Genomic DNA, 27,871 nt, shown 5'->3' with positions numbered 1-27,871 from the left:
CTGTATAGTGTACAGTATCAAATTACTGCCACATGGATGCTATTTGCTTCTAGTGTGTGTGCGTGTTTTTTTTTTTTTTTATTTTGTTTTTAATTTTTTTTAAATGTACATGTCTGTATAGATTATTATTATTATTATTATTATTATTATTATTATTATTATTATTACTATTCTTATATATTTTTTTTTCTATGCAGGTAACATCCAGCATCCCGTGAATCGTAGACAAAGCTGGAAGGGTTCGAAAGAGTCATTGGTTCCACAAAGACTCATTTCGCCACTATCTGAAAGTGTTATTTATAGCAGCTCAGACATGCCTGGATCCCAGTCAGAGATGGGACGGCCTTTATCTGGATCAGGCCTTCCGAACTTTGCCCAACAAATTCCAGTCAATGGACAGAGAATAAATCCACCACCCCCACCGCAAGTAAGGAGTGTTACTCCACCACCGCAACCTCCACCCCGAGGAACTGCACCATCTCCACAATCTTGGGAGCCTAACTCACAGACCAAGCGCTATTCTGGCAATATGGAGTTCCTTGTTTCCCGCATTTCACCAATTCCAGGAGGTTGGCAAGAGGGCTATGCACCATCTAATATGAACCCTGCCCAGATTATGAACTCACAACCTCAGCCACAGAGACCAATGAATGCTGTTCCTGTTGGTAGGCAACCCATTATTATGCAAGCATCCAGTAACAGCAAATTTTACTCTGGGAGAGCTGGCATTCAGAATGGTAATGGACAAACTGAATACATACCACATCAAGGTGGAAACAATGTGGCAAGGTCCCAACCTCCACCTTACCCTATGTCAAATGGTCCTAATAATGCACCACTACAGATTCAGGGAAGTAATGGACCCATGTCACCTTCTGCTTATAATAATGGAAATTTGCCACAGGCTATGTTAGTACCAAACAGAAATAGCCACAACATGGAACTTTATAACATAAGCATACCGGGTCATCCAACGTCATGGCCACAGTCGTCATCTTCAACCCAGTCACCTCCTGGCAATCATGAGATGCCATCTTGGCAGAATAATATACCTGTAAGGTCCAACTCTTTCAATAACCCAATGGCAATTCGCCAAGTACTTCCTACTAATTCACAGCCTTCTGCTACGACTGTGACTGCAATCACTCCTGCTCCCATACAGCAACCTGTAAAGAGCATGAGGGTCTTAAAACCAGAACTTCAGACTGCGCTTGCGCCAGCGCATCCATCATGGGTGACTCAGAATATACAAGGGGGTCTTTATTCGGAAGGCGTTCCTCACAACACTACAGTTTTGCCGGGACAGGCAGAAGCACCAAATTACCAAGGGCCTCCACCACCGTATCCAAAGCACTTACTACAGCAGAACTCACCCGGCTATGAAACCGGACAAAAACCCAGCAAGGATGAAATATCTCTTGCTTCTTCCACTTCTCAGGAAGAGTCAGACAAGGCTGCTGAATCCCCCGTGGAAACCACTGAGAAGGAAAAGAAACAGATCACAACATCTCCTGTTCCAGTCAGAAAAAACAAGCGAGATGAAGAGAGAAGGGAATCTCGAATCCAGATCTACTCACCTCAGGCATTTAAGTTCTTTATGGAGCAGCATGTAGAAAATATACTTAAGTCTCACCATCAGCGACTGCATCGCAAGAAGCAACTGGAAAGTGAGATGATGCGAGTAAGAATTTTTTTCCTTCTTCTTTGTGCAGGAATGTTTGACCAAGTGTAGTTTATTTTAAAGCAATAGTAGGAAACCAGATTGATCAGAAGTGTGTGTATGTGGTTAATCTGTGGCATATGGTTCAGAAATAGGTAACTAAATGAGAATGAAGATCTTGCAGGATAGCTAACACAACCATCTAAAATCGGGTAATAGATGCCTTTCTGAAGTTAGGGTTGGTAGACAACCAAGAACTTAGTTTTTTTGACATTGCGCATAAGCTGTGGATGCTGGACGACATGCTTGAATGCCCTGTCAGGCCCGGTGGCTATTCCTGCAGTGGGTTGCCATCTGAATCACATTGTGGTGCAATTCTGGATAACATGCTGCAGTTTCCCACAGCATGCACCTAAATCCCTATAGCCCTGCATGGCATTGCTAAGCGATTCGGGCTTCACGGCTGCTGCATCCAAGTCAGAAACTGACGCAACAGCTGGTGGAAATAGGCCTTAAAATAAAGCCGAAGTCACATCAAAAAAAAAAAAAAGTTAGAGGTTTCCTTCGGGGGGTGGAGGGGGGGAGAAGCAAGTGAAATGCTTCCTTCAGTAGGGTGAAGCCTCTGGATGCTCTAGAAGCTTGATCTCCCAAAGACTTCCTGTACTGGGACCCCTCTTGCAATCTTCAACAGCAGTAGAAGATTGCTGACAGCCACGCTCCCCTCTGTGTACGAGCACTGTGCACAGCAATGGTTGGTGTGAGAAAGACACAGGAAGCCTCTGGAGGATCCACCTGGAGGCTTCCCCCAGTTTGGTTCCTACAATTTACATTAAAAACTTGAACTTAATGATAAATACTCCTTGCTTAGAATGGTGTGTGTGTGTGTGTGTGTGTGTGTGTGTGTGTGTGTGTGTGTGTGTGTGTGTGTGTGTGTGTGTGTGTGTGTGTGTGTGTGTGTGTGTGTGTGTGTGTGTGTGTGTGTGTGTGTGTGTGTGTGTGTGTGTGTGTGTGTGTGTGTGTGTGTGTGTGTGTGTGTGTGTGTGTGTGTGTTATATATGAAGAATCAGTGGTCAGGTCACTAGCAAGCATTCAGCATAGAATGCCTGGGGTCAGAGTATAATAATTTGGTACTTCCATATTAGGCCATCAACCAGACCTGCCTGTTTCAAATGTAGAAAAAGTTTATGCTCTGAAGAACAGCTAATTCGTCATGAATCAGATGCTTTGATCTGCAGCGCAATACAGTATTTGCTCAAAAGCAGGCAAAAGTTATATAAATTAATCCTGTTGTTCAGCAATTACATAATCATTTGTGATGAGCTTTTTTTCCCCCCCCTCATATCAGTGAGCTGCCCGGCGTTGTCAGCAGCTCCAGAGGATGACTGTAACCTGGTTCACTGGAGGTACTCTCAGTGGCTCAAAAAATATACTGCAACCTATATTACAGTTTATTAGCTGTTTTTCACGGTGTACTTTTTTTTTCTGCATGTGAAACAGGCTGATCTGGTTGACAGTCTAATGTGTAAGTGCCTATAATTCTGCTAAAGACTTGTTTAGAACAAAACATTTTTGGCTGAATATTAGAAAGAATGGTAGTTCTTAAAAATGTATGTGCTGATCTCTACAGTTCCTTCTCAGTCTGTTTCTTCTCTTAGCTGTTCTGTCTCTCTCCTTTTTTCCTACTCACTAACAGATGGTTTAAACAGTTAAGGTTGGAGCTTGACTGAGCTCTTCAAGCCTTCATTACCGGGTAGGCAAGTAAATGTCAGCGCCTTGGTGCTGTGTTAACAATGGCATGATCTTCTTAGGCCACTGCATGTGTATTCTGAGTGACAAAGGTAAGCATGAGGTTGTCACAACATTTTGCACAAATGACTAACAGACTTATAAGGCTTGATATATATTTGAGTTTGCGGTTATACGTTTTTTCACAACCATATATCTTCTCATTTTTACATCCTGCATCTGTATAATGTATTAAATGTTTTGCTTTGTTTTTTTCCCCACTGACTATTATCTTAATACTTTTTTTCCAGAGTATTCTCATTTTAACGAAGTGCTCTAGATAAGGATTATACAGTGTTTTTTGTTGTTTTTTTTTTAATTTTGAAGTTGTGCTTGAAATTTTATCTTAAAGCTGGGTGAGCTTTGCTGAGGCCAAGTATGCTTTTGACAGAGGACTTTTTATCTGCTACATTGGTGCTTTAGCATATTTTAATACATTTTTTTTTTTTTTTTTTTTTTTTTTTTTTTTACCACTCAAGGTATTTATATTTAACAGACCTAAATATTTAATTTAGAATGATGTCTCACTACACAGATAATTATTCGCGGGGAGGGGGTACACAACGTGGACTTGGATAAAGGCACCTGTACTAAGTATACTATGCGTCTTCGCTGCTATTTACCCAGTTTTAAGGTTTTGTTTTTTTTTAAATACTAAGAAGCTGATAACATTTTAGTGGTACTGATCATATTAATTTAGACATATGTCCCAGTCACAAAATATGGACGTTTCTTCTGAAAATTTGTAACTGCATCTCCTAATTATTTTCCTTTAGGTGGGCCTGTCACCAAATGCCCAAGACCAAATGAGAAAGATGCTGTGTCAGAAGGAGTCCAACTACATCCGCCTTAAGAGAGCCAAAATGGAAAAATCCATGTTTGTAAAAATAAAGACTCTTGGTATTGGTGCCTTTGGAGAAGTGTGTCTAGCCAAAAAAATTGATACCAATGCTTTGTATGCAATGAAAACCTTACGTAAAAAAGATGTCCTATTACGTAACCAAGTAGCCCATGTCAAAGCAGAAAGAGACATTTTGGCAGAGGCAGACAATGAATGGGTAGTACGATTGTACTATTCTTTCCAAGACAAAGACAACCTGTACTTTGTCATGGATTATATTCCAGGTGGGGATATGATGAGCCTTCTGATTCGCAAGGAAGTTTTTCCTGAAGATTTGGCCCGGTTCTACATAGCGGAGCTCACCTGTGCTGTTGAGAGCGTTCACAAAATGGGCTTCATTCATCGTGACATCAAACCTGACAATATCCTCATTGATCGGGATGGGCACATAAAACTCACAGATTTTGGTTTATGTACTGGTTTTCGGTGGACACATGATTCAAAATATTATCAGAGTGGTAAGTATCAGATTGAAAACCTTTCAAATATAAAGTAAAGCCTACAATGGTAAAAAAAAAAGTAGCATTTAACTTGTGTGAAGCAAACCCATTTTTGACTTTCTTCATCATTGCTACTTAGGCTATCATTCATAAAGAATTTCCGCATGCGGAAATGCTTAAAACAGCTGACTTTACCGAACACTCGGCAAAGTCAGCATTCATAAAGGCTCTTTCCGCATGAAAAAATGACACTACCGAGCAGAGTGATAAATCGCCGCCTTGTGCAGTGATTATCGGAACAAATGTAGCAAAATGTTAATTCATGAAGATCACAGCAAGCGGTGTGAGGTCTGGAAGTACCGCTCACTCTGATGTGGCGATACCAATGTAAGTGAATGGAGACACACAGACCTCCCAGGCAGCTGCAGCAGAGCGGAACACGGAGAAATGTATCAACTCGGCAGCTTCCGTGTCTCCGCCTGCCTACCGCTAGCCTAGTTCGGGGAATCTCCGCACTGCTACCGCACATGGATACATTTTTATGAATGCCCACTCAGAAGTCTAAAATACCGGCAGCGGTGTTTTCCCGCATTGATTCCCTTTTTTCCGACAGCTCCTTTATGAATGATAGCCTTAGTAAGGGAATGTAGTGCTCCATTTATCACTTACTGATGTCAAATGAGGTAGACATTCATCAGTTATAATTGGCTTTATCAATTCTAGAGCAGGAAAACCTTGGAGATTCATTTGGAATCATAATGTCAAATGTGCATCAGTTCAGTACGTGAAGCCAGAGTAGGCTTCCTTAAAGGATATGAGTTGACCGAAATTAGTGAAGCTTTACTTGCATTCTTCCAGCTCTTAGGAGTGTAAAGAGGGTCCACTGACCTCCAGGCTACCCTGTCCCCTCCGTAAGATGGCTGGGTCACGGACATCTGCGCAGGCGTGCTTCGTGGCCCGCAGTTTAAGTCTTAGTGAACTGCGTAGGGCGCTGCTGGCTATGGGAGCACAATCTCAAGAAATATGCATGCACAGAAGCCCATGACCCAGCTGCGGGTCACGAATTTGCAGACCGGACAGCGGAACTTCAGTGCTAGAGTGGATGGACTTCTAGGGGCTGAAAGAAGCCCAAGGTGAGTAAAGCTTCATTAATTTCTTTTAACTCGTGTAGCCTTTAAAGCTAGCAGCAGGCTGCATGTGGTAAAGCTAATTAGTAAAAGGATCACAGGACTTGGCGGATAACTAAAGAAAACGAGATCACAAACCATGAGGTACATAAAAATCCTTATAACCATGTATGACAGTATACATTGTTTCTCTGTCCTTACTGTCAGATTTTTGCCTTGCACCATATTAAAGTTGCAAAATATTTTAAGTATCTACTTTCAGATACTCTGGGATTTAATATTTTACAATTTTTTTTTTTCAAACCTTCCTTGAGCTGCCAGTTTGGCTCAGTTGTTCTCTGTGCATTACAAATCACCTAGATGTTTTGGAGATGTTGCTGTGGTCCATACAGATTGCATTGTTACAAGTTATGGTGAACAATATTGTTAGTGCTTCACCTGAACCTACAGCTCTGTTTTTAATAAAGTTGGGACACTGTAAAGTGTGAATAAAAAGGGAGTGACTTGCAAATGTGAGCGCTTCTATTTAGTAAATTATACAAGGACTACATATCAAATTTTGAAAATAAGAAATGTTTGTTTTTTGAATTTGATGGCAACAACCCGTTTCCAAAAAGTTGGGACGGCAATAAGACTGGAAAAAAAATAATTGCCAACAAAATAGATGGTGTTTTAACCACTTAAGGACCAGGGCTTAAACCCCCCCTAGTGACCAGGCCATTTTTTTTTATTTTTTTTTTTTTTACTAATTAGGCCACTGCAGCTTTAATGCCTCGCTGCAGGGCCACACAACTCAGCACACAAGTGATTCCCCCTCCCCTTTTTCTGCCCACCAACAGAGCTATCTGTTGGTGGGCTGTGATTGCTCCCCCAATGTTTATTTTTTGGGGGGATAAATATCTATTTCTTTTATTAATTTTCCTATTTTTATTTACTTTCACACTCCCCCCCGCCAGCCAATCAGTGCGATCAGCTTCAGCCTATGACAGCGGATCGCTGTCTTGCCACCCATGGCTGTCCCCAGTACAGCGCTGCCGTAGGTCGCATCGCTTTACAGGCTAAATAGACTGCAGTTTTGCCGTCTAACAGTCTCCCAGCGGCGCCGCTGGGAGACTGATGGCGGAGTGAAGCTCCGTCATCCAAGAGGCGATGTGTTCGCATAGGCGCACGCGATCTGCAAATCCCCGCCCCAGGTCTTAACGCTGATCGGCGTTATGCGGTCCCGCCCATTGGTGTGACACGGTCGGCAAGTAATTAAAAGCGCTCTCTAAAAATGCTTATGGCCTCTTTCCATTTGCTGTGCATTTGCAGTGCTTTCCCGCATGTGGTTCGGATGGGGAAGTGAAGTCTATTGAAATCAAAAGGCTGCTGTTGGAATTGCATGTGGGAAAAATAGCATGGGATACTGCAAGTTTTTGCATCACGCATGTGAATCCTTATAGCCGTGCCATGCACAACTAGAGTGATTTGGAGGCGACTCTTATACAGCTGTGCCAGCATTACATCTCAGAGGACACATGCCAGCACTGTGGAAATGGGCCTTTTGTCGCTCTGAAGTAAAGTTGGGGAGGGGTATACTTTTTGTTTAAAACACCGCGTATTGCAAAAAGTTTAACTACATAACATTAAAAGATTCTGAGAATCCATAGAAATCTGGAAATGCAAGGGACAAGGCTGATAGTGAATATTGCATAGCTGTGATCTTGGTCCTTCAATGCATTAGTTGGACTTGCTGCAAAGGCTCAGGAACACTTAAGCCCCTTTTCCAAGGACACACTGAACTGCATGCTTGATGGACAGTTCAGCCTTTCGAATACGAGTGCCTTTTGGATGCAATTTCATGCAGCATAATGGCATCGTTTGTAACGCCATGCCTGACATCGTTTGACACGTGGTGGTGGTCAGCAGGGCCAAAAAAGTATCTGACACTGGGCACAGGTGCTCAGACGTGATTCCATTCTGCGGGGGGGGGGGGTGAAGGGTTCAGTGCCAATGCCTGCCCCTAGAGCCAGTGCATGGGAGCAGCTGACACATGGTGAATTCACCACCTTCAGCCTCCTGTGGAAAAGGGGCCTAAAGTTGTCTGTGAGCTACTATATCCACAACTGCAAGTTAAAGGTCTACTGTGTGAGGAAGAGACTATACAAGTATAAAAACCCTTCATTCTTTGGCCCCAAGCTTATTTAAGCTGGATGGAAACACAGTAAAATACTTTTCTGTGTCTGACAGATCCAAATATGAAATTCTTTTGATATGTGTGTATAATTCTCTGAATGTTAATTGTTGGTTAAATCATTATTTTGGCATGCTTATTGTTAATGGTGCAACTCTGCTCTTTTAACCCAGGTGACCATTTACGTCAGGACAGCATGGATTTTAGTAATGAATGGGGTGATCCAGAAAATTGCCGATGTGGTGACCGGCCTAAACCTCTTGAGTGGCGAGCAGCTAGGCAACATCAGCGATGCTTGGCCCATTCTCTTGTCGGAACTCCAAATTATATTGCACCAGAGGTCTTGTTACGTACAGGTATGGCGAATGCAGAATCCCTTCAATTATTGGTATTTTAAGAATGTAATTATTATTTATTCAAGTATTTTTTTTAAAGTATTTAAACTGCCTTGGGTTCACTCTAACCACTTCCGGACCTTGCTAATTAAAATGTATGCCCTGTTTGAGACCGGTTATCCCTGCCAGGGCATAGATTTTAGTTACCACTCTGCACACTCCTGCCACTACCCCCACCCTCACGCCGCTCACGGCAGAGCTCTGGGAGCCAGTCAGGAGCCGATATCACACACTGCCTGTGTGTGAAAGTTTTGCTCTGACCTATCTTGCGTTAGCACTGCATCGCACCACAGAAATCAGCCTACATGTATCCCTGCGTCGCAGTGCGTTAACTGTCATATGAATAGAGCCCCCCTTGGCTAGCGATGTACTCCCTGTTGGACAGGAATAACATCACTGGGATTCCCATCGGCCCGCGCATGTGCACTGCGCTCCCGTCGTGCACACTTATGGTAGGCACAGATCACGCCATGATGCATTGCGTGAACTGTGAAAAACTCCATAGACTTGCATAGCCTTTGTGGCGGGGAAGCGTAACGTGATGCGATGTAGAGTTTAAAGTGAACCTGAACAGAGTAAAATTATTTAAAATAAACACATGAAGTACCTGCAAATGAATATTACATACTTGCCTCACGGTCAGTTCCTCTCAGAAGCTCACCATTACCTTCCAATTCTGACAAGATTTTGTCAGAACTGAAATAGATCAGTTGCTGTCAGTTAAAACTGAAAGGACATCTTATGAGCAAGGTAATGTCCATGTTTTCCTTTGGCTCATGTGGGCGATATACAGCTAACCACAAACGCGGCAGTGAGAACACTGCCACAGGCTTATATGGGCTAGTGGGTTTTTAAAAACCGCTGTCCCACACTGACCGCTCCGCTCTCCACCATCGTCCTGGGCTCCCCGCACGGTGCAGAGGCCAACCTCGAGATCGTCCTTACTGCGCCTGCATGAAGACGCAGTCAATCAAGCCCACGTTGTCGGCGGCTTACTGTGCAGGCGCAGTAAGGGACATCGGCGGAGAACGGAGCGGTCAGCGTGGGACAGTCGGCTGCAAGGGGCTGGAGAAAGGAGGTGAGTAAAATGTTTTTTTTTAGTTTGGCTCCCGATTCCTTTAAGTGTACAAGGGGCCTTAACCATGTAAGATAGGCTATATACTCTATAACCTAAACTTACAAGTAGAGCTTCTTTTCCTCTTGTTGCAGGATATACCCAGCTTTGTGATTGGTGGAGTGTGGGGGTTATACTTTATGAAATGCTTGTTGGGAAAGCTCCTTTCCATGCAAGTTCACCACTGGAAACACAAATGAAAGTAAGTTTAAATTATGACTTAAGTTGTGTTTTTTTTTTTGTGTGTGTGTCAAAAAATATGTAAATTATTTCCAGATTTTATTTTTCCACAAGCTTTCAAACCCTAAAAATCATACCACTTGATAGGTCTGCGGCAGCCCTGTACATTCCACACATCCGATGGATCCCACTCGGGATTACTGCTCTGTGTTGCGGATTTCCGTCCCGGGGTTACCGCTAAGGAGGTTAATACCCATTGTCAATGAGATGCAAATTGATCCAAGTTGTGTAGAATTTTGCAGATTTTTGTATGCAACTATATGCTGCTTGAAAATGGAACAATCAGTGGTGTCTACATCAAACACCAGGAATAAGCATGCAGTTAGGCAGGTGCCATACTTGCAGGTCAGTTAACACATGCAAGTTTTCTGTGTGCTGTTTTCCGTACACCATGTGCTTTCGTATACAGAAAACATATGCAGTTTTCACAGCAGGACAATTAAACACATATGGTGTCGGGGAAAAAAGCAGTAAGTGGTCATTTTTTAAAAACTCACACAGAAAAATGCATACACTAGCGGTTACCTGGTCCCCTAGCACACCATTATGGGATAACCCAAGGCTTGAACAATATTACTTAATACCGGACGCAGTTGTCTGAATCAGATATGGGATAAAAACCCTATGAGATATTGTCTATGCAGATAAATTACTTAATTTGATTACTTTAAATCCCAAAATCCCAATATTCACTACCAAACAAAATGATTTTCTAAATCTTTTACCTCAGGCATGTCTTCAACACTCTCCCAAGGGATCTGTTAAATTGGAGAGTGGCCAAATAGAATGTACTCTACTGCCACTTAATTTACCTTATCCTCTAGTAGAGATATACTCAGACCTTACAATAACAGAGAAAAACTGCCCCTTTACTCATCTCTGAGTCTCTTTAAGAGGTGTCAGAATAAATGGACGCAAGACATCCCCTCCCTGACCACAGAGGAATGGGCCAAACTTTTGGAAGACTTTGTTAGACTACCCATCTCAGCTTATTCAACTTAAAGTGAACCCAAGGCAGATTTTTTTAATCTTAGTAGGACACCGAGGCATGTTCTGTGCACAATGACATGCCTCTGTGTCCTTCTGCGGAAGTACTCCTGGGTTGCGGCTTAGCTTCCAAACAGAGGAAGCTAGGGGAGGTGGGGAGCGGCATCTAATGGGGGAGGCAGTGCAGGAAACTGATTGGTAAGATGCAGGTAAACAGACGACAAGCAGATTGTCAATAGCCTGGCGCTATTTATCGGGGGACCAGAAGAGGGGGGGGGGTGGAGGACTGGCGGTAGCAGCAGAATGATACAGATGCTTGTCATTGTGCACAGAACATGCCTCTGTGTTCTATTGAGATTTTAAAAATCTGCCTCTGGTTCTCTTTAACCACTTAAGGACCACGTGGTTTTTTTAATGATCGGTGCTGCGCGGGCTCTCCAGCCCGCAGCACCGATCAGGTAAAAGGCAGGGCGATCAGACTTCTCCCCCCCCCCCCCCCCTTTTTCCCTACTAGGGGATGTCCTGCAGGGGGGGGTCTGATCGCCGCCGGCTGCCTGTGATTTGCGGGGGGGGGGGCTCCTCGAAGCCCCCCTCCGTAGCGATATTGTGCGCTCCCTCCCCTTACCTCGCTCTCCCTTCCCGTATGTGAGGCGCAGGACAGGTATCCGTCCTGCGCCGGATAGCATAGGCTTCATCCTATCAAATGACGGCGATCCCCGGCCAATCAGAGGCCGGGCATCGCCGATCTCCGTCACGGCGCTGCTGCGTAGCAGCGCCGTATTGATGTATTCTTCCCCGCATGTTTACATTACGTGTGCGAGCCGCGATCGGCGTCTCGCACACTTTTCACACCCTCCGTGAACTGGCATGGAAAGGCCGTTTCCATGCAAAACCACAAACGACCAGGCGGCGCCTATCGGCGTTAGCTGGTCGTTAAGTGGTTAAATGTCTACACCGCACATAACCTACCCCTCTAAGACTACATAATATGGATGAGTCGATTAGTCAATACTGTCATAGAGGTTCCAATATCCAAGGTGATTTCCTGCATATGTTCTGGAGTTGTTGATACTCACAGAAGCTGTGTTCAGGAGTCATACAAATGATTGTATGATGACGGAAACCCCAAAGAGTGCCTTTTGGGAATCGTTGAAGACTCGATTCACAATAAACTCGAGCAACTCTTGGTGAAATACCTCTGCAATTATGCTAAAAGGGAAATGGCACTCAAATGGAAAACTACCACTCCCCCTCCATTAAGGCATGGAGAGACCGTGAATTTGATTTTGCTTATAATCCAAATCGCCTATGCTAGCAGGGGATGTCCACAAAAATTAGACACAATATGGGCATCATAGATATCAGACAGAGAAACAAACGCATTGCTGTGGTGGACTGCCGGGCCAGGAGGTACAGACTAGAGGTGCGTACACACATGCGACTATAGTCGTTTGTAACGATCGTTCCCCGATCTTTACCAACGACGATCGTTACAAAAAACGAACCACCGACTATTAAGGCAAACGACGAACGAGCCAAATCGCTACAAAAGAAAGTTCTGTCTCGGCGGATTTAAACCAACGACGATCGTTTGCAAAAGTAGTACATCGTTGGAAACGATCGTTCGTACTAGGCTTGACATGCGCATTTCACTATTTCTCCATGGAACTTCTCATTTTTATGCGCAGGCGCAATAGTTGCTTTCTGTGATGTAACGTTCGTTCTAACGATCAGATCGTTACACACATTTTAAAACTACCTTTACTTAGGTCGTTCTTTCATCAATTAAAAGTTCGTTCGTCGTTCTTAACGAACGATCGTTGTCGCATGTGTGTACGTAGCATAGGGATGGTCAATGAGATGCAAATAGTTTTGAGTTGATGCAATATTATGCAAATTTTGTATGCAAATTTATGCAGCTTGAAAATAACCCAATCAAATCCCAATGAGGTAAAATTCAATTGGTTCATTTTCAAGCTGCATACATTTGCATACACAATTTGCATAATCCTGAATCAATTGGAAATTATTTGCATCTCATTGACCATCCCTAGAGCAGACCTTACTTTCCCTTTTCTCTTTTTTTTTCACACCTTTTTCCTCACTCTTCCTATCTACTCTTTACCTCCTTACTGCAGTTTAACCCCCCTGGAGGTAACCCCGTCTCGGGGTGGAAAGCCACAGCAAATAACGGTAACCCCGTGTGTAGCACGGGGTAGCCATGTGGCTCACCTCTCTCTTTCCAGCAGTGATCGGCGCTCCCCCCGCTGGCTCAATCTCCCGCAGGAGACATCAGCTGCAGCTCTGGCAGCTTCCCGTCCGTCCTCTCCCCGTCTTCTCCCCGTTTTGTCCCCGTTTTCTGGCCCTCCCTGCATGGGGTAGCAATGTGGCTCACCTCCCTCTGGCCGGCAGTGATTGGCGCTCCCCCCGCTCATTCTCCCGCAGGAGACATCAGCGGCTGCTTCCCGGCTGCTACCCGTCCTCTCCCCATCTTCTTGCCGGTCTCCCCCGGTCTGATTGCCGCTCCTCCCTCCGATCGTGTGCCCCTGCCCCCCCGCGCATTGACGTCATCGGCGTGATGACGTCATCAGTGCCTGATCGGCACTTGTAACAAAAAAAAAAATCAATAAAGAAAAAAAAGTTAATATGAAAAAATGTAAATAAAATAAAGTAACACACACACACACACACACACACACACACACACACACACACACACACACACACACCTTTCTAAGCAAGGAGTATTTATCATTAAGTTCAAGTTTTTAATGTAAATTGTAGGAACCAAACTGGGGGAAGCCTCCAGGGAAGCCTCCAGGTGGACACACACACACAAGTAACACACACACACACACACAAGTAACACACACACACACACACACACACACATAAAATAAAGCTACATACTTTCAATACAAAAAAAAAAAAAATGAACACACACACACAAAAAAAAACCAATGTACACATAAATAAAGTTACATACAAGCTACACTTGTTACAAACTTACCTCAGAGAGATTTCAGAGATTTGATTTGATTCTCTCTGCTTCATTGATCTGCGTCCATGGCGTCCAAGCGTGCGTCCAGCGCAAAAGCTGTTCTTCAGCTGCAGGAAAGTGACAGCGAACTTGACGCACTTGATGCAAGCGATAGCGAATCCTGGCAAAGTTCGTCGTCTGATGCTGAAAGCGACAGCGGTGAGGATTCGTCGCTTGATGTCCGAGATGTGCGCACCTGGTGCGCAATTGATTGCAGTACGCCTCAAGCTCCGCCGCCGAGATTCGCATTCACTGGTTCATCAGGTTTGAAGGTGGAGGTGGAAGGCAGCGACCCCTTGACGTACCTGAAATTGTTTCTGACAGCTGACGTCATCGACAAAATTGTTTCTGAGACAAACAGGTACGCAGAGCAGCAAATGGCGACTTCACATCTGAGGTGTTCCAGAGTCAGAGCATGGGAACCGGTGACCTCAGATGTCATTTGGCAGTTCCTGGGCCTAATCATCTTACAAGGAGTTGTGGGGAAACCAATGCAGAAAATGTATTGGACCACCAACCATTTACTGGCTACTCCTTTCTTTGGATCCGTCATGTCGGAATATAAATTTTCTTTGATTATGAAGTTCCTACATTTTACAAAGAACGAGGAATATGACGAAAACACACATCCGGCACCGAAACTTCGTAAAATTTGGGATGTAAGCCAACTTATGAGGAACTTCAAGCAGACCTATGTGCCTGAGCGAGACATCAGCATCGATGAAAGCCTCATGGCATATAAAGGACGGCTCAGCTGGATACAATATATCGCGTCTAAAAGGGCACGATTTGGGATAAAATCTTATCGCCTGTGTGAATCCAGCTCTGGATATATATATGGAATGCCGTTATCTACACAGGAAAGGGGACAACATTTAGCAAGACTTTCCGCACCTATGGTCTGGCCACGTCCTCTGTCCTGACACTTCTCGAGCCACTTCTAAATCAGAGCTACTGTGTCACAACAGACAACTTTTATACCTCTCCAGAGCTAATTGAGGTCCTTTTTCATAACCGAACTGATTGCTATGGCACAGTTAGGCCTAACAGGCGCGACAGCCAGCGTCATTTGGCGCCAAAGGCAAAAAGGCAAAATTCTGGGGCTGAGATGGTGGGACAAAAAAGACGTGTGTCTGATGAGCACCGTGCACAATACCGCCACAGTGACGGTCCACACAAGAGGTGGGAAAGAGGTTGTCAAACCACAGCTTGTGTTGGATTACAACAACACTATGGGAAGCGTGGACAAATCTGACCAGGAGACCACCTTCTATCCAGCGATGCGGAAACAACAAAAAAAATATTATAAGAAAATTTTTCGGCATCTTCTGGAGCAGTGTCTTTTAAACTCCTATGTGCTCTTCAAAAAATATAGCGACTAGCCCGGGATTCATGCTGACTTTATTTGGAAAGTTGTGGAGTCCATATTTGTTAGACGCCAAAGTTCACCCACAGCGGCGAGGAGACCTGGACGTCATGGTGAACCTCGCCGCTGTGGGTGAACTTTGGCGTCTAACAAATATGGACTCCACAACTTTCCAAATAAAGTGGTAAATCCAGAACGCCTGACTGCACGCCACTTTGTGGAATACGTCCCGCCGACAGAAAAAAAGGCAACACCAAGTCGGATGTGCGTCGTTTGCTGCTCAAAGAAGGACAGCAGTGGCAAAAAAATAAGAAAAGAAACCAGGTTCCACTGTCCTGACTGTGACGTGGGTCTTTGTGCAGTCCCATGTTTCAAAATTTACCATACCCGGGAGCTTTATTAGTTTTTTTTTCTGATTAGCATTACATTCATTACATTGTATTTTATTTGTATTATTTTTTCATGCAAAAAAGTATGAATTTATTTGCATTACTCTTTCATGCTAAATTATCTGTGGGGATGTGCAGATATATTATATCCGGGAGCTTTATTAGCTTTTTTTCTGATTTGCATTATTTTTTCATGCAAAAAAGTATGAGTTTATTTTTATTACCCTTTCATGGTAAATTAACTGCAGTACTGTGTTTATGATCTTGTTATTTATTAATATGTCTGATTTTTATGTTGTGCATTTTTTGAAATGTAAGGTAGTTTATAAATCCTTGCATTGAAAAAAAAAGTAGTTGCGTCTGTCTATTTATTTATTTATATAAATTCTTAGCACTAGTTAAAATTAGATATGAGTAGGTTATTGCTATTTGCTAACAATTACAGGTCAAAAGAAAACTACACATTTCCATCACAAAAATTGTACCGCTTTTAGGAAGTAATTCCAGCAGTAATCATACCGCCAAGGAGGTTAATGATTGTACACTGGGGACCTACATACATGGTAGATAAGGAGGTGAATATAATCTGTCTGCACTGTTCCCTGCTACATATACAGTACATCAATGTTGTATATCTCATGTAACCTTGACAGCCTCTGACAACACCTATTCCTTATTGCCATGTATGCTGTGTGGTGCCAGATACTGTATGTATCTATATGTGCTGTTTGTTTTGTTTTCTCTATATAATAAAATTTACTTGTTCTGGGTCTTTAACGTATTAGAGGCAGAGGATCAGCAAGACACCCAGGCATTGAGCATTGTGGAAAAGGAAATACATCGGTCAGCCTCCATATCACCACAGGGACACTTTAGGCTCACTTATAACTACACTAACACTTTAAACTATTGTTAATAAAATGTATATGCTTATACAGTACAAGCTATTTTTTTCCAATTAATACTTTTAATTACTTTGACATTGCTGTAGGCGACCAGCTATGATTTTCCTAACATGACAGGTGATTCTTGCTATTAGCCATATCAGCATTTCACGGTGAACTGCTCACCTGAGATTCAAATTTTACTACTGTAATTCCAGCAGTTATTTACAGGCACAGTTACATCTTTGTGCACTGGTGCACAATCAGCTTAGCAAACTTTGTATGGATTTTTTTAATTCTCTACACATATTTAGATTTTGTTTTAAGATGAACTTTGAGGCTAGATTCACAGTAGGATGTTGCGTTTTGATGCGACGTTAAAGTCGCAACGCAAATTACAACGCAATGCCCTAAAAAGTTGCAACGCAACTTAATGCCCCGTCATCGTCGCATACAGTAGAGCATACAGCCAATGAAAAGTATGTTTCTAAGTCATTACTGAGCATGTGCAAACAGTCCAACGCAGCTAATAACGTGTATAACGCACTGCATGCAGTACTTTCACTTGACGTGCAGCGTTAGTCACCAACGCAAAGTGTGCACTGTGAACAGGGCATTGATTTTTCATTGCAGCGAGTTATTCTGCGGTAAATGTTTTAACGTCCCCACTGTGAACTTAGCCTGAGCATGATGAAAGAGTGAGTAGCTCCACTCTATACCCACTGTTACATGGTGGGTTGCTCCCAGATTCCCGCTTTTAGGGCTGGAACCCACAAGAGCGTTTTTTTGAGCATTTTGGCAGCGTTGCGATATGCTAGCGTTTTGCCAAAACGCTCAGCTGATGTTAATGGATGGGGCAACTTCCACAGGAGCGTTTGCGTTTCCCAGAAACACAAACGCAGGACCTGCAGCATTTTGGGAGCGTTAGCGCTTCAATGTAAAGTATTGAAACGCTAGCAGAAACGCTCAGCAAAACCTAAACTGAGCGGTTTTGCTAGCGTTTTGCGGTTCAGAACACTGTAACAAAATTAAAAATAATTCACAGGACCAATCAGGATAAAACCGCAAAACGCTACACAACCGCTGAGCAAAAAATACACTGTTGCAAAACGCGACCGAAAACGCGCATGAATCCGCTTTCAAACCGCTCAGACAAAACGCTAGCGGTTGCGTTTTGCGGATTTCAGTGGGTTCCAGGCCTTAGAGTAGGGCAGGTATGTCAAATTGGTCCTACGAGGGCCGAGATCCTCACACATTTTTGATACAGCTCAAATGAATTGATGGGTCTGACTCAGGAAAGGTGTGGTCCATCAGGAAGAACACATTCTTTTCTTTCTCAGTCCACCCTAAGGGCTCTTTCACATTAGGGCAGATTTTCTGCGTTTCAACGCAATGGGTAAAGTTTGCGTTACCCAAGGTGAAATGAAAGTCCATAGACTTTCATGTTAGCTTTCACATATAACGCAGCCTTTTTGTGCGTTGCGTTACACTGCACCCAGGCGCAGTTTTTCGGCCGACGCTAGCTTTATGCGTTACAATGTTAGTCAATGTAAAACGCACACTATGCGTGTTTTTAATCCGTTAACGCAGGCAATCAGTCCCAGAATGCAACAGAGGAACAATGTAGAAAGTTGAAAACAAAAAGAAAAAAAAATTACCTGCGTTTTCCTATGTGCTGTAACGCATTGAAAACGGATTAAAAACGCACACTCACTGCAGTGCAACGCAAACGCATTAAAACGCATACAACAAAACGTATGCTTCGAGCGTTCTCCAACGCAAGCTCTGATGTGAAAGAGCCCTAAACACTGGCATGGATCTGGCCCTTCAGGCCTGGAGTTCGACACGTGGAGTAGGGTCAGTGGTGATACTACATTACTGAACTACAGTTTCTTCAAACGTCTCTCGCTCATCCTTACATAGACCTCACACTGCATTATATCCCTACTGTAATCTAGTCAATGTCTGTCAGCTCTGTGTAGTTCAGTTTCAGCTGTTGCTAGCTGTAACTAATCATTAGTTGTTTACATTCCTCTGTTGATACAATGTCATTACCTCTGATCACAAACTAAAAGTCCGGATCACATGCTTCCACTGTAGAATGAAGTGCTGTGGTTAACTGTTTAAATGCTATTCCGCTAAAAAAAAAAAAAATTGCCGATCGTTTGTTTAAATCTAATTTTTGAGAGACTGTTGCCTTTTTCAGGTTATCGTGTGAGTTAGTTTTATATATTGTGTTGCTTTGAAAAATGTACACACAAGTGGTATTTAGAAAACCTCATAAACGTGTGTAAAAATCTGTCAAAATTGTGTCCTTAGTATTTTGCCATGGAACTTTTTAAGTTTTTTTTTTTTATTTATATTTTTATTTTTTTTCAAAATATAGATACTATAGTTGGTTTTCACACAACAGTTCATTTCATCTGGTATATTCATGATCTTTGTCTTTCAGGTAATCAAGTGGCAAACAACATTGCACATTCCACCACAAGCTAATCTCTCTCCAGAAGCCTCTGATCTGATTGTGAAGTTGTGCAGAGGCCCTGATGATCGCTTAGGCAAGAATGGGGTTGATGAGATCAAAGCTCATCCATTTTTCAAAACTATCGACTTTTCTAGTGACTTACGACAGCAAACTGCTTTGTATATTCCAACCATCACTCACTCTACAGACACTTCCAATTTTGACCCAGTTGATCCAGAGAAGCTCTGGAATGATGAAGACAAAGATGGAAATAAAAACGATACCTTGAATGGCTGGTACAAAAACGGCAAGCACCCTGAGCATGCATTCTATGAGTTCACTTTCAGAAGGTTTTTTGATGATAATGGACACCCATACAATCACCCGAAGCCATTTGAAAATGACTACAGTGATCATAAGCAGACTGACACAGAAGAAAGTGATAATGTTGGGAAGAGGCCTTCTAACAGAGATTTAGTTTATGTATAAAGATAATATGCATTCTGAACTCTTACCAATTGTCTGGTTTGGTTTGAAAGGCTGAAACTAGTAGCCTACGTCTGCTATGATGGAAACCTCAGAATACACAAGTTGGTGTATTGACTTCGGCCCACTAAAAAAAATCAAGCTTCAGTGGAACCTATAATGTAGCAGTATTTGTAACTGCACGTCATGCTGGAGTTTGTAGCCACTTACTAAAATAGGACATTTTATTCCTTATCAGAGCACCTTGTCTTATCATTTTATCATTTTGTGCTTTTAATTTTTTTTTCTTGGGCACACAGTAGAGTTCTTATGAATGGACTGAAAAACATAACTTAATTTTAAGCTGCAAAGGTACAAGTTTCCTCAGCAATGGAGGACATTTATATAAGAGAGTTTCATTAAAGTCTCACAGCAGCTATATATCAATTCTATTTATGTAACTGCAAGTATTTATAAAGCATCATAAAAAATATTTGAGATCCTGATAACACAGGAAAGTGTAGCTGAGAAATGCGTCATGTTTATTGATGAACAAGGCACAGTTCCCAGAAGGAGTCAGGCTTGAGGTCTGATACTCAAGAATTGTTCCGCCCAAAACTGATATTTAAACTTTAGTTTTCCCACACATATCATTTTTTTTTTCTTTTTGCTTTGTTCACATGTCTATTGTGTACAGTAGAAGAAGACACCTAAAAACAATGTAAAAATCAGACCGGTATAACCCTTCATTGGCGGTTATCACGAGCCAGACTCTGGGTGGAAAAAAACAAGCCAGGAGCGGTAATCCAGGGCAAGACTCGTATTAGCCGCCGGGAGGTCTGTGCAGAGCATCGCGCGCAGCTGGCTTTTTCACTCACCTCCGGGGGATCCAGACACTGGCAGCCATTCTCCTTCCTGTCCTCAGAGTCTCTGAATACCTGGGGTGAGATTGCCGTTTGTCGTCATGATGACAGATAGCAATCTAGCTACAGGGTTACAGCACCACCAGTAGGACAGAGGGAGAACTGCAGCGCTGGATCAAATGGAGGTGAGCAAGTGCCGGGGCTGCTGCAGATCTCTACAGTGTTTTGGTTTTGTTTTCCCCTGGTTTTAGGGTCTTAAAGCCTGCAAAAAAATTGCATCACTTTTAGACCTAAAAATCTGGAAAGAATCAAACCACCAGTTGGGTTAATTGCATTGTAAACTGGCTTTAAACCTGAAGTTATGAAAGTATGTGTTCCCTATATACAGTATCAGTTTTGGGGTTGGGTTCTTGACACATACATCAACAATATGTTGGTCACACTAAAATGATCGCTTTTGTACAGTGGCACTAAGAGGAGAAATTAATAAATTTTATTTTATGAGAGAAAACTGTCAGTACAGGTGAGACTTTACCTTTCTCATACGTTACTACACCTGATCGTCATTATATAACACTTTATAGTTCTTTTTAAATTATGTTCAGGCCTTCTAATTCAGCTAAAAGAAAACTAATTCAATAAAAGAATACCTGTCTTAGAAATGAATTGTTATACATGAATGTAAAATATGATCTATATGGTTCAAAAGAGGTATGTAACAATTATCAGAATGCTTCAATTTATTTAATTGCCTCAACTTTCACATCCCCCTTCCTCCACACTTCAATTGTTCAATAGCCTCCAGAAAATTGGACTAGCTTCCTTTCGCCTACAGGTAAGGAGCAGCCAAAAAAGTAGAACCCACTTTTCCTTTGTCCCTGATCTGATTAGGTAGTGATCAACCAGAGAAATGTATATGTTACGGCCAGAACCCGAAGTCTGGCCGCTTCGGGTTCTGGTCGGTCAAAACGCAAAGTGGCCGCCTGATGCGGCCAATATAGAAAACTATACTCCATTTCGGACTTTTGCCGGCCAGAACGCGTTGTGGCTAAATGTGGCCATCCAAGTCCCGAAGCTCACCTCTGTAACAGTCGCATTCCTGCCGTCCCCTCTATCCACGCTGTGTGCACGGTCAGTGTCAGGTCCGCGCTCTCTGCGTGCAAGGACTCCTGGGCTGCCTAAATGCTGCCGGCTGCTTTCTTCTCCCAGATGACAGAGAACGGAGGGGGGAGGAATGTCCCCAAGGTATCCTGTTGTCCCCCAAGTGTCTGCGCTGTCTGCATTGAAGGACCTGAGCGTGCAAGGACCAAGGTGACAGAGAACGGAGGGGGAGGAATGTCCTCGGTGTCCCGCTGTCCGCGTTCAGCAGTCCCCAAGTGTCTGCGAGCTGCCTTCTCCTCCAACGACCCAAGGCTCCAGGTGACACCGGGTGGACACAGAAGTGGGGGCGGGGAGGAATTTGATAGGAGAAGGGAGATGATTTTGCATTTTGACATAAGGTTTTGGGCCCTTTTCCACTAGAGCGTTTGCGATTGCTGAATCGCAAATCGCTAGCGATTTTAAAATCGCTACGTTTGCTAAATAACATAGGAATCGCGGTAGGTAATTTCCACTACCGCAATTTGTTTTTAACTAAATCGTGCCGCAGAGCGTTTTTGCAGCGATTTTGCTATGCAGTGCAGTGCAGTGCATAGCAAAATAGCGATTGCAAACGTCGGGAAATTGCCGGGAAACTTTGGGCTTTGCTCAATCGCTAGCGTTTAGCACGAACACTAGCGATTTCTAGTGGAAAAGGGCCCACATGATTATTTGGTGGCATATTTACTTTTAATAGCTACAGCTATGTCAACGCTAATAAAATGCTAATATAATATGGCCAAAACGGGAATAGAACTGGCCGATTTGATGTAGGCCAAAGTCTAAAATGCTGGGAATTTCTGACTTTGGCGACTGACTTTGGCTGTTTCTAGAACTGGCCGGCCAATGTCAGAAATTGCCAGCATTTTGGACTTTGGCCGACATCAAATCGGCCAGTTCTAGAAACGGCCGGCCAATTCTAGAAGTGGCCGATTTCTGGTTTTGGCCGTAACATATACAATACTGGGATTATAGTCAATGGTCCTTGCTTTGTGATAGCGCAGGGAGGAAGGTTTTTCAACCTCTGTGTCCCCATTGGAAAGACTTGCTGATACTACTTCTCAAGGCAGCTTCAATGACTTTGACTAAAGTATTAAGCCCGCAATACACTGGCAGGCTTAACCTTCCTGGCGGTAAGCCCGAGCTGAGCTCTGGCTATGCCGCGCAGGAAGATATCTCAGCCCCTGGTGGGGCGATTTGCTCACTTTAAAATGCTGTACGCGCAGCTAGCACTTTGCTAGCCGCGTGTACAGCTCGATCGCCGCCGCTCTGCGTCGATCGCCTGCATGCAGCGGCGCAAGAGGGGCCCCCCCCCCCGCCAGAGCCCTGCGCTGCCCGGACCAATGAGTTACGGGCAGCGCTATGGGCTGGATCGGAGGCGTCTGACGTCCATGACGTCATGCTGATCGTCGCCATAGCGACAGGAGAAGCCAAACGGGAGCGCGCTATATACGCGTTCCCCTGTTTGCTTTTGATGCCGGCGACGATCGCACTAGAGGGACACATGTGCCCTCTAATGGTGTTTTCATGTAGCTACCACTCTGGTAGCTTTACATGAAACAAAATTTTTTTTTTAAAAAAAAGGATTTTTGCCTAAGTGGCAAAAAAAAAATTAAACACCAGGGAGGTTAAAGGAACACCATTGATGTAACATGTTTTTTTTAACCTGGGATTGAGAGAGGTCCTGAAGTACTGGTAAATGATGTATACATTTCACTTGCTTATCTCTTGTTTACTGTATCAAATTCCTTTCACTCTAAAGCCCCATACACACACTCAACAGCAGTCTTTTATGCAGCACAATTATCAAACCACTTTTGTTGTGAAACAAGTTGAAGAACCCAAAAAAAGTTGCTTGCTATTGTTCAAACTGATAATACTGATAAGATGTCAATCCAATTGTTGGATTGATGGCTTACCAGTCTTGTCTTATTTGTTTGAACAATAGCAAGCAACTTTTTTTGGTTGTTTTAACTTATTACACAACAAAAGTTGTTTGTTAATTCTGCTGCATAGAAGACTGCTGTTGAGTGTGTGTATGGGGCTTTAATTGACAAGTCTGGTCAAATCTTACAGCTGAGTGAACCATGAGGGGAGGAGGGAGTTCCCTCACTCTACATCTGTTAATCCTGTGTGCGAGAGCTCTCACTGGCTGCTGCCTGTGTTTCTGAGCTGTCTGCAGGAGAGTGGAGGAAATGTAACTTTATATAAACATTTGTAATTGTGTGTGAAATCTGACACACTTTTTTTTTTTTTTTTTTTTGCTTTCAGGGAAAAATACTCTAGTCTGATATGTAAAAAAAAACACTGATAGACACCCCTTTTGCTAAAGATGTGTTTCAACAGAGCTAAATCCTACTCACAATGAATTAAAGCTTTTGCCTCTGATATTTAACATGAAAAGTAGGAAAATGTTTACGCAGCTACTTTAGACATTATTTATACATTGTCATTTTAAAACACTTGGGTATTGATAGTACGCCTTTAATACTTTGTGACACATAGATTGGAGGAGGGGTGGTGTGGTGTTAGTAGTGGTTTTACACATTAAAGAGGGCATTTCTTGAAAGAGAGTAGTTGGTGAGCAATAAATACATTGCAATGAGTAGTTAAAGGAGAACTGTATCTCTCTTTCTCACTCAGACTTTCTTTTCCCTTCATGAGTCTCTTCTTTACTCCTTACCCCAACCTAACTTTATCTTTATTACAGGCACCTGTAGTCCTTTAGCTAACGATTCGTCACCTCTGCAGACGGATCTTCGCAAAATGTGTACTTGGCAATATACTTGGACTCTGAAGGGAGCTGGTACTTGATGCCTTGTTGCTGCCAGCTCCCACTTGACATTTATGTGTACTCTAGTCGCTACGGTGGCTACTCTCATTGCCGAACTTACCTTTACCGATGTTAACCTCAGGAGATTTACTCAGCTGTATACAACACATCTCCGAATAAGATATATGTACGCACTCTCTATATTGTATATCTCCAGCATTCTACTTGTTTGTTCTAACCTTTCCTTCGAAAATTTAATAAAATCGTTTGAAAGTTAAAGGAGAACTGTAGTGAGAGATATGGAGGCTGCCATATTTATTTCCTTTTAAGCAATACCAGTTGCCTGGCAGCCCTGATGGTCTATTTGCCTAAAGAAGTGTCTGAATCACACCAGAAACAAGCATGCAGCTAATCTTGTCATATCTGTCTAAATTTGTCAGAAACACCTGATCTGCTGCATGCTTGTTCAGGGCCTATGGCTGAAAGTATTAGAGGCAGAGGATTAGCTGAATAGCCAGGCAACTGGTATTGCTTAAAAGGAAATAAATATGGCAGCCTCCATATACCTCTCACTACAGTTCTCCTTTAAGAAATAGAAGCTAGATCAAAAAATGGTGTTTAATCCACAATGAGCCTGTAAGTAACCATCTTTACTCCTGGCAAACATCAAAAAAAAAAAGTACCAACTGCTATTATCACACACACACGCACACACGTAAAGATTTCTCGTGGTAAAGGGAGTATCGGCTACTGATTTGAAATTAAGTTAATTCCTGGGTTGAAGTTCCTCTTTAAACATGTTGTTTTAGGGTGCATTCACACTGCATCAGTTGTATTACAGAATAATAAAGCATGTCAATTTACCGCCCATACAATTCTATGGGGCAGTTTGCATAGCTGCATTGTAACAGATGGTATTATTCTGCATACAGGCTTTGCATTAACATCTATGTCCACTGTCCATTAGGGCCTGAGCCCACTAACGCAGTTGTGTCCACTTTTCAGCATTTGTAACATTGATGTGTTTCTGAAAAGCGGACACAACTGCGTTAGTGGGCTCAGGCCCTTACAGTTCACAAGCATTATAATGTGTGCGTTATGCAACATGAACAGTGTAAATCTAGCCATATAAACCTTGTCCCTGACATTTATGTCAGGGGAAAAGTTTATGAAAGATCCTCTGAGGGAGTAAGTGGAATATGAAAGCTCCTTTTAAAAAAATGAGTGGGCTCAGATATCTACCACCTCTCAGTGGAATGTGTACATTTTCACTTGGGTAATCAGTCTATTGGGCCAATAGAGATGATAGCTGTGGCTACTCTAAAACTTCAAACATTACAACCTATAATGAAATCTCAGCGTGGGAATGGAATGAATTGAAATTTTGGGACTCCCCGTTTTAATGGTACAGGGAGAACTGAGATCAGTAATATGATGATTGTGCTGTATTTGATTGGTCTGTTTCCAGACTACATAAATCTGCATGAAGTCAAAAGTATTAGCAACTGATAAACCATCTCTACATTGGAGTAGGATTTTAGAATTGAGAATTAAGAGCCTGGCTAAGATATAGATATGCCAAGTGTGAGAACCATGCAATTAACAGTTTTAGGCTCAACACACACCATACAATCTTGGTTGTTCAATCTTACCACTTTCATGTATAAGAGCTTATCCAATCAATCATTCAAGGTATTTTAAATCTTTTGTCCCTTATACTACATAGATTTGGTAAATCTGTACAACCAAGACTGTATGGTGTGTGTTGAGCCTAAGGCTTAGTTCACACTAGATTTTGCAAAGCGATTTTATTCCTAAGAAAAAAAATCCTTTAAAATTGGTTCAGGCAGCACATTTTTGATTTTCTAACACTTGAAACCCTGCAGTGAGAACACCTTCATAGGGTGACATGCCGATCGGCAAACTGAACACAATCGCTCACAGTGTGAACCAACCCTAAGAATGGCTGCAGTTTACATTTTCCCATTTAAAATGAATAGCTGAAATTTGGCTGTTTTATGCTCTACCCACTGTCACTGAATTTTTAACCTCTGTCACCAAGTGCCCAACTCTGCTAAGTTTGGGGACTCTTAACTGTTATTACTGTATGAATAGCAGCCTTCTCCATTTTCCCATGAACATCAATGGGTGAAATCTAACAATAGCCATAGTGAATGCCCTGGCTGTACAGTACATAGCTGGTTTCTGATGCATAAACGTTAAGCCGATCGAAACTTGAATTTCTGTTCCATATAGTAAAAGGAGCTAAGCACTGGATATTGCTCTGTGACAAACGGTTTCCAGCTTGGGCTGTACCGATAGTAGAGTGCCAGATTGATAAGCAAGTATAGATTCAGCAATTCTACATTCCAGCCTGCAGAATGTATAGATGCAGTGTGCGGGTGTGTTTAAAGAGGAACTCCAGTGAAAATAATGTAATAAAAAAGTGCTTCATTTTTACAATAATTATGTATAAATGATTTAGTCAGTACTTGCCCATTGTAAAATCTTTTCTCTCCGATTTATATTGCCATTTATCACATGGTGACATTTTTTACTGCTGGCAGATGATGTCAGTGGAAGTAGTTGCTGCTTGCTTTTTTGGCAGTTGGAACAGCTGTAAACAGCTATTTCCCACAATGCAACAAGGTTCACAGACAGGAAACTGCCAGGACCATGGTCCTCAGTTTCCTGTGGGAGGAGTTTCACCACAATATCGGCCATACAGGGCCCCCCTCTGATGATCTGTTTGCGAAAAGGAAAATATTTCTCATGGGAAAGGAGGTATCCGCTACTAATTGGGTTGAAGTTCAATTCTTGGTCACGGTTTCTCTATAAAGAGAATCTGTATTGTTAAAATCCCACAAAAGTAAACATACCAGTGCGTTAGGGGACATCTATTACCCTCTGTCACAATTTCGCTGCTCCCCGCCGCATTAAAAGTGGTTAAAAACAGATTTAAAAAGTTTGTTTATAAACAAACAAAATGGCCACCAAAACAGGAAGTAGGTTGATGTACAGTATGTCCACACATAGAAAATACATCCATACACAAGCAGGCTGTATACAGCCTTCCTTTTTAATCTCAAGAGATCATTTGTGTGTTTCTTTCCCCCTGCAGCTATCTTCCACTGAAGTGTCAGGCTTTTTCTTCCTGCAGAGTGCAGGCAGCTCTGCCTGTATGTAATTCCTCAGTATGTGAAAGCCCAGCCAGCTCAGAGGACGATTTATCCAGCTTGTAAAAGATAATAGAGCAGAGAGAAGCTGCCATAATCTAAATAACACACAGGCAGTGTGCAGAGAGGGGCCTGGAGGGGGGAGATGCATCACAGAACCACAACACTGAAGAACTTGGCAGCCTTCCAGACACAGGCCGACAAGTCTGACAGGAAAGAGATAAGTTGATTTATTACAGAGATGGTGATAGTAGAACGTGCTGCAGTAAGCCAGAGCACATTAGAATAGATTTTGGAACTTGTAGGATGGAAGAAAACCGGATTAAATTTTTGTTACGGAGTCTCTTTAAGTGCATTTATACCACATTGCTGTAAACTGGTGTATAAATACAGATTTTCATAATTTATGTTTAGGATAATATGCTGATGAGGGACGGTGCCCCAGTGCACACTGCTCTTACTACAGGTACTGGACAAGTAGTGTGCTAGAGG

The 27,871-nt window shown here is 42.7% G+C and overlaps 1 protein-coding gene across 4 annotated transcripts in view; it reads left to right on the top strand.

Moving 5' to 3' along the window:
* LATS1 (large tumor suppressor kinase 1) overlaps window positions 1-19,953 on the top strand; it is a 40,443-nt gene extending 20,490 nt beyond the window's left edge. For all 4 annotated transcript variants that reach the window (XM_068231729.1, XM_068231730.1, XM_068231732.1 and 1 more), the window contains exons 4-8: window positions 198-1,681; window positions 4,222-4,804; window positions 8,260-8,442; window positions 9,691-9,797; window positions 18,954-19,953. In XM_068231729.1, the coding sequence (XP_068087830.1) occupies window positions 198-1,681; window positions 4,222-4,804; window positions 8,260-8,442; window positions 9,691-9,797; window positions 18,954-19,454 (2,858 nt within the window). In that variant the 3' untranslated portion in view covers window positions 19,455-19,953. The remainder of the gene's footprint in view (window positions 1-197; window positions 1,682-4,221; window positions 4,805-8,259; window positions 8,443-9,690; window positions 9,798-18,953) is intronic.
* The last annotated feature ends 7,918 nt before the right edge of the window (window positions 19,954-27,871 follow it).

This window comes from Hyperolius riggenbachi, chromosome 4 (assembly GCF_040937935.1).
Source record: "Hyperolius riggenbachi isolate aHypRig1 chromosome 4, aHypRig1.pri, whole genome shotgun sequence".
NCBI lineage: Eukaryota > Metazoa > Chordata > Amphibia > Anura > Hyperoliidae > Hyperolius > Hyperolius riggenbachi.
The sequence above is the reverse complement of the archived record's forward strand: the minus strand, read 5'-3'. Positions and strand labels throughout refer to the sequence as shown.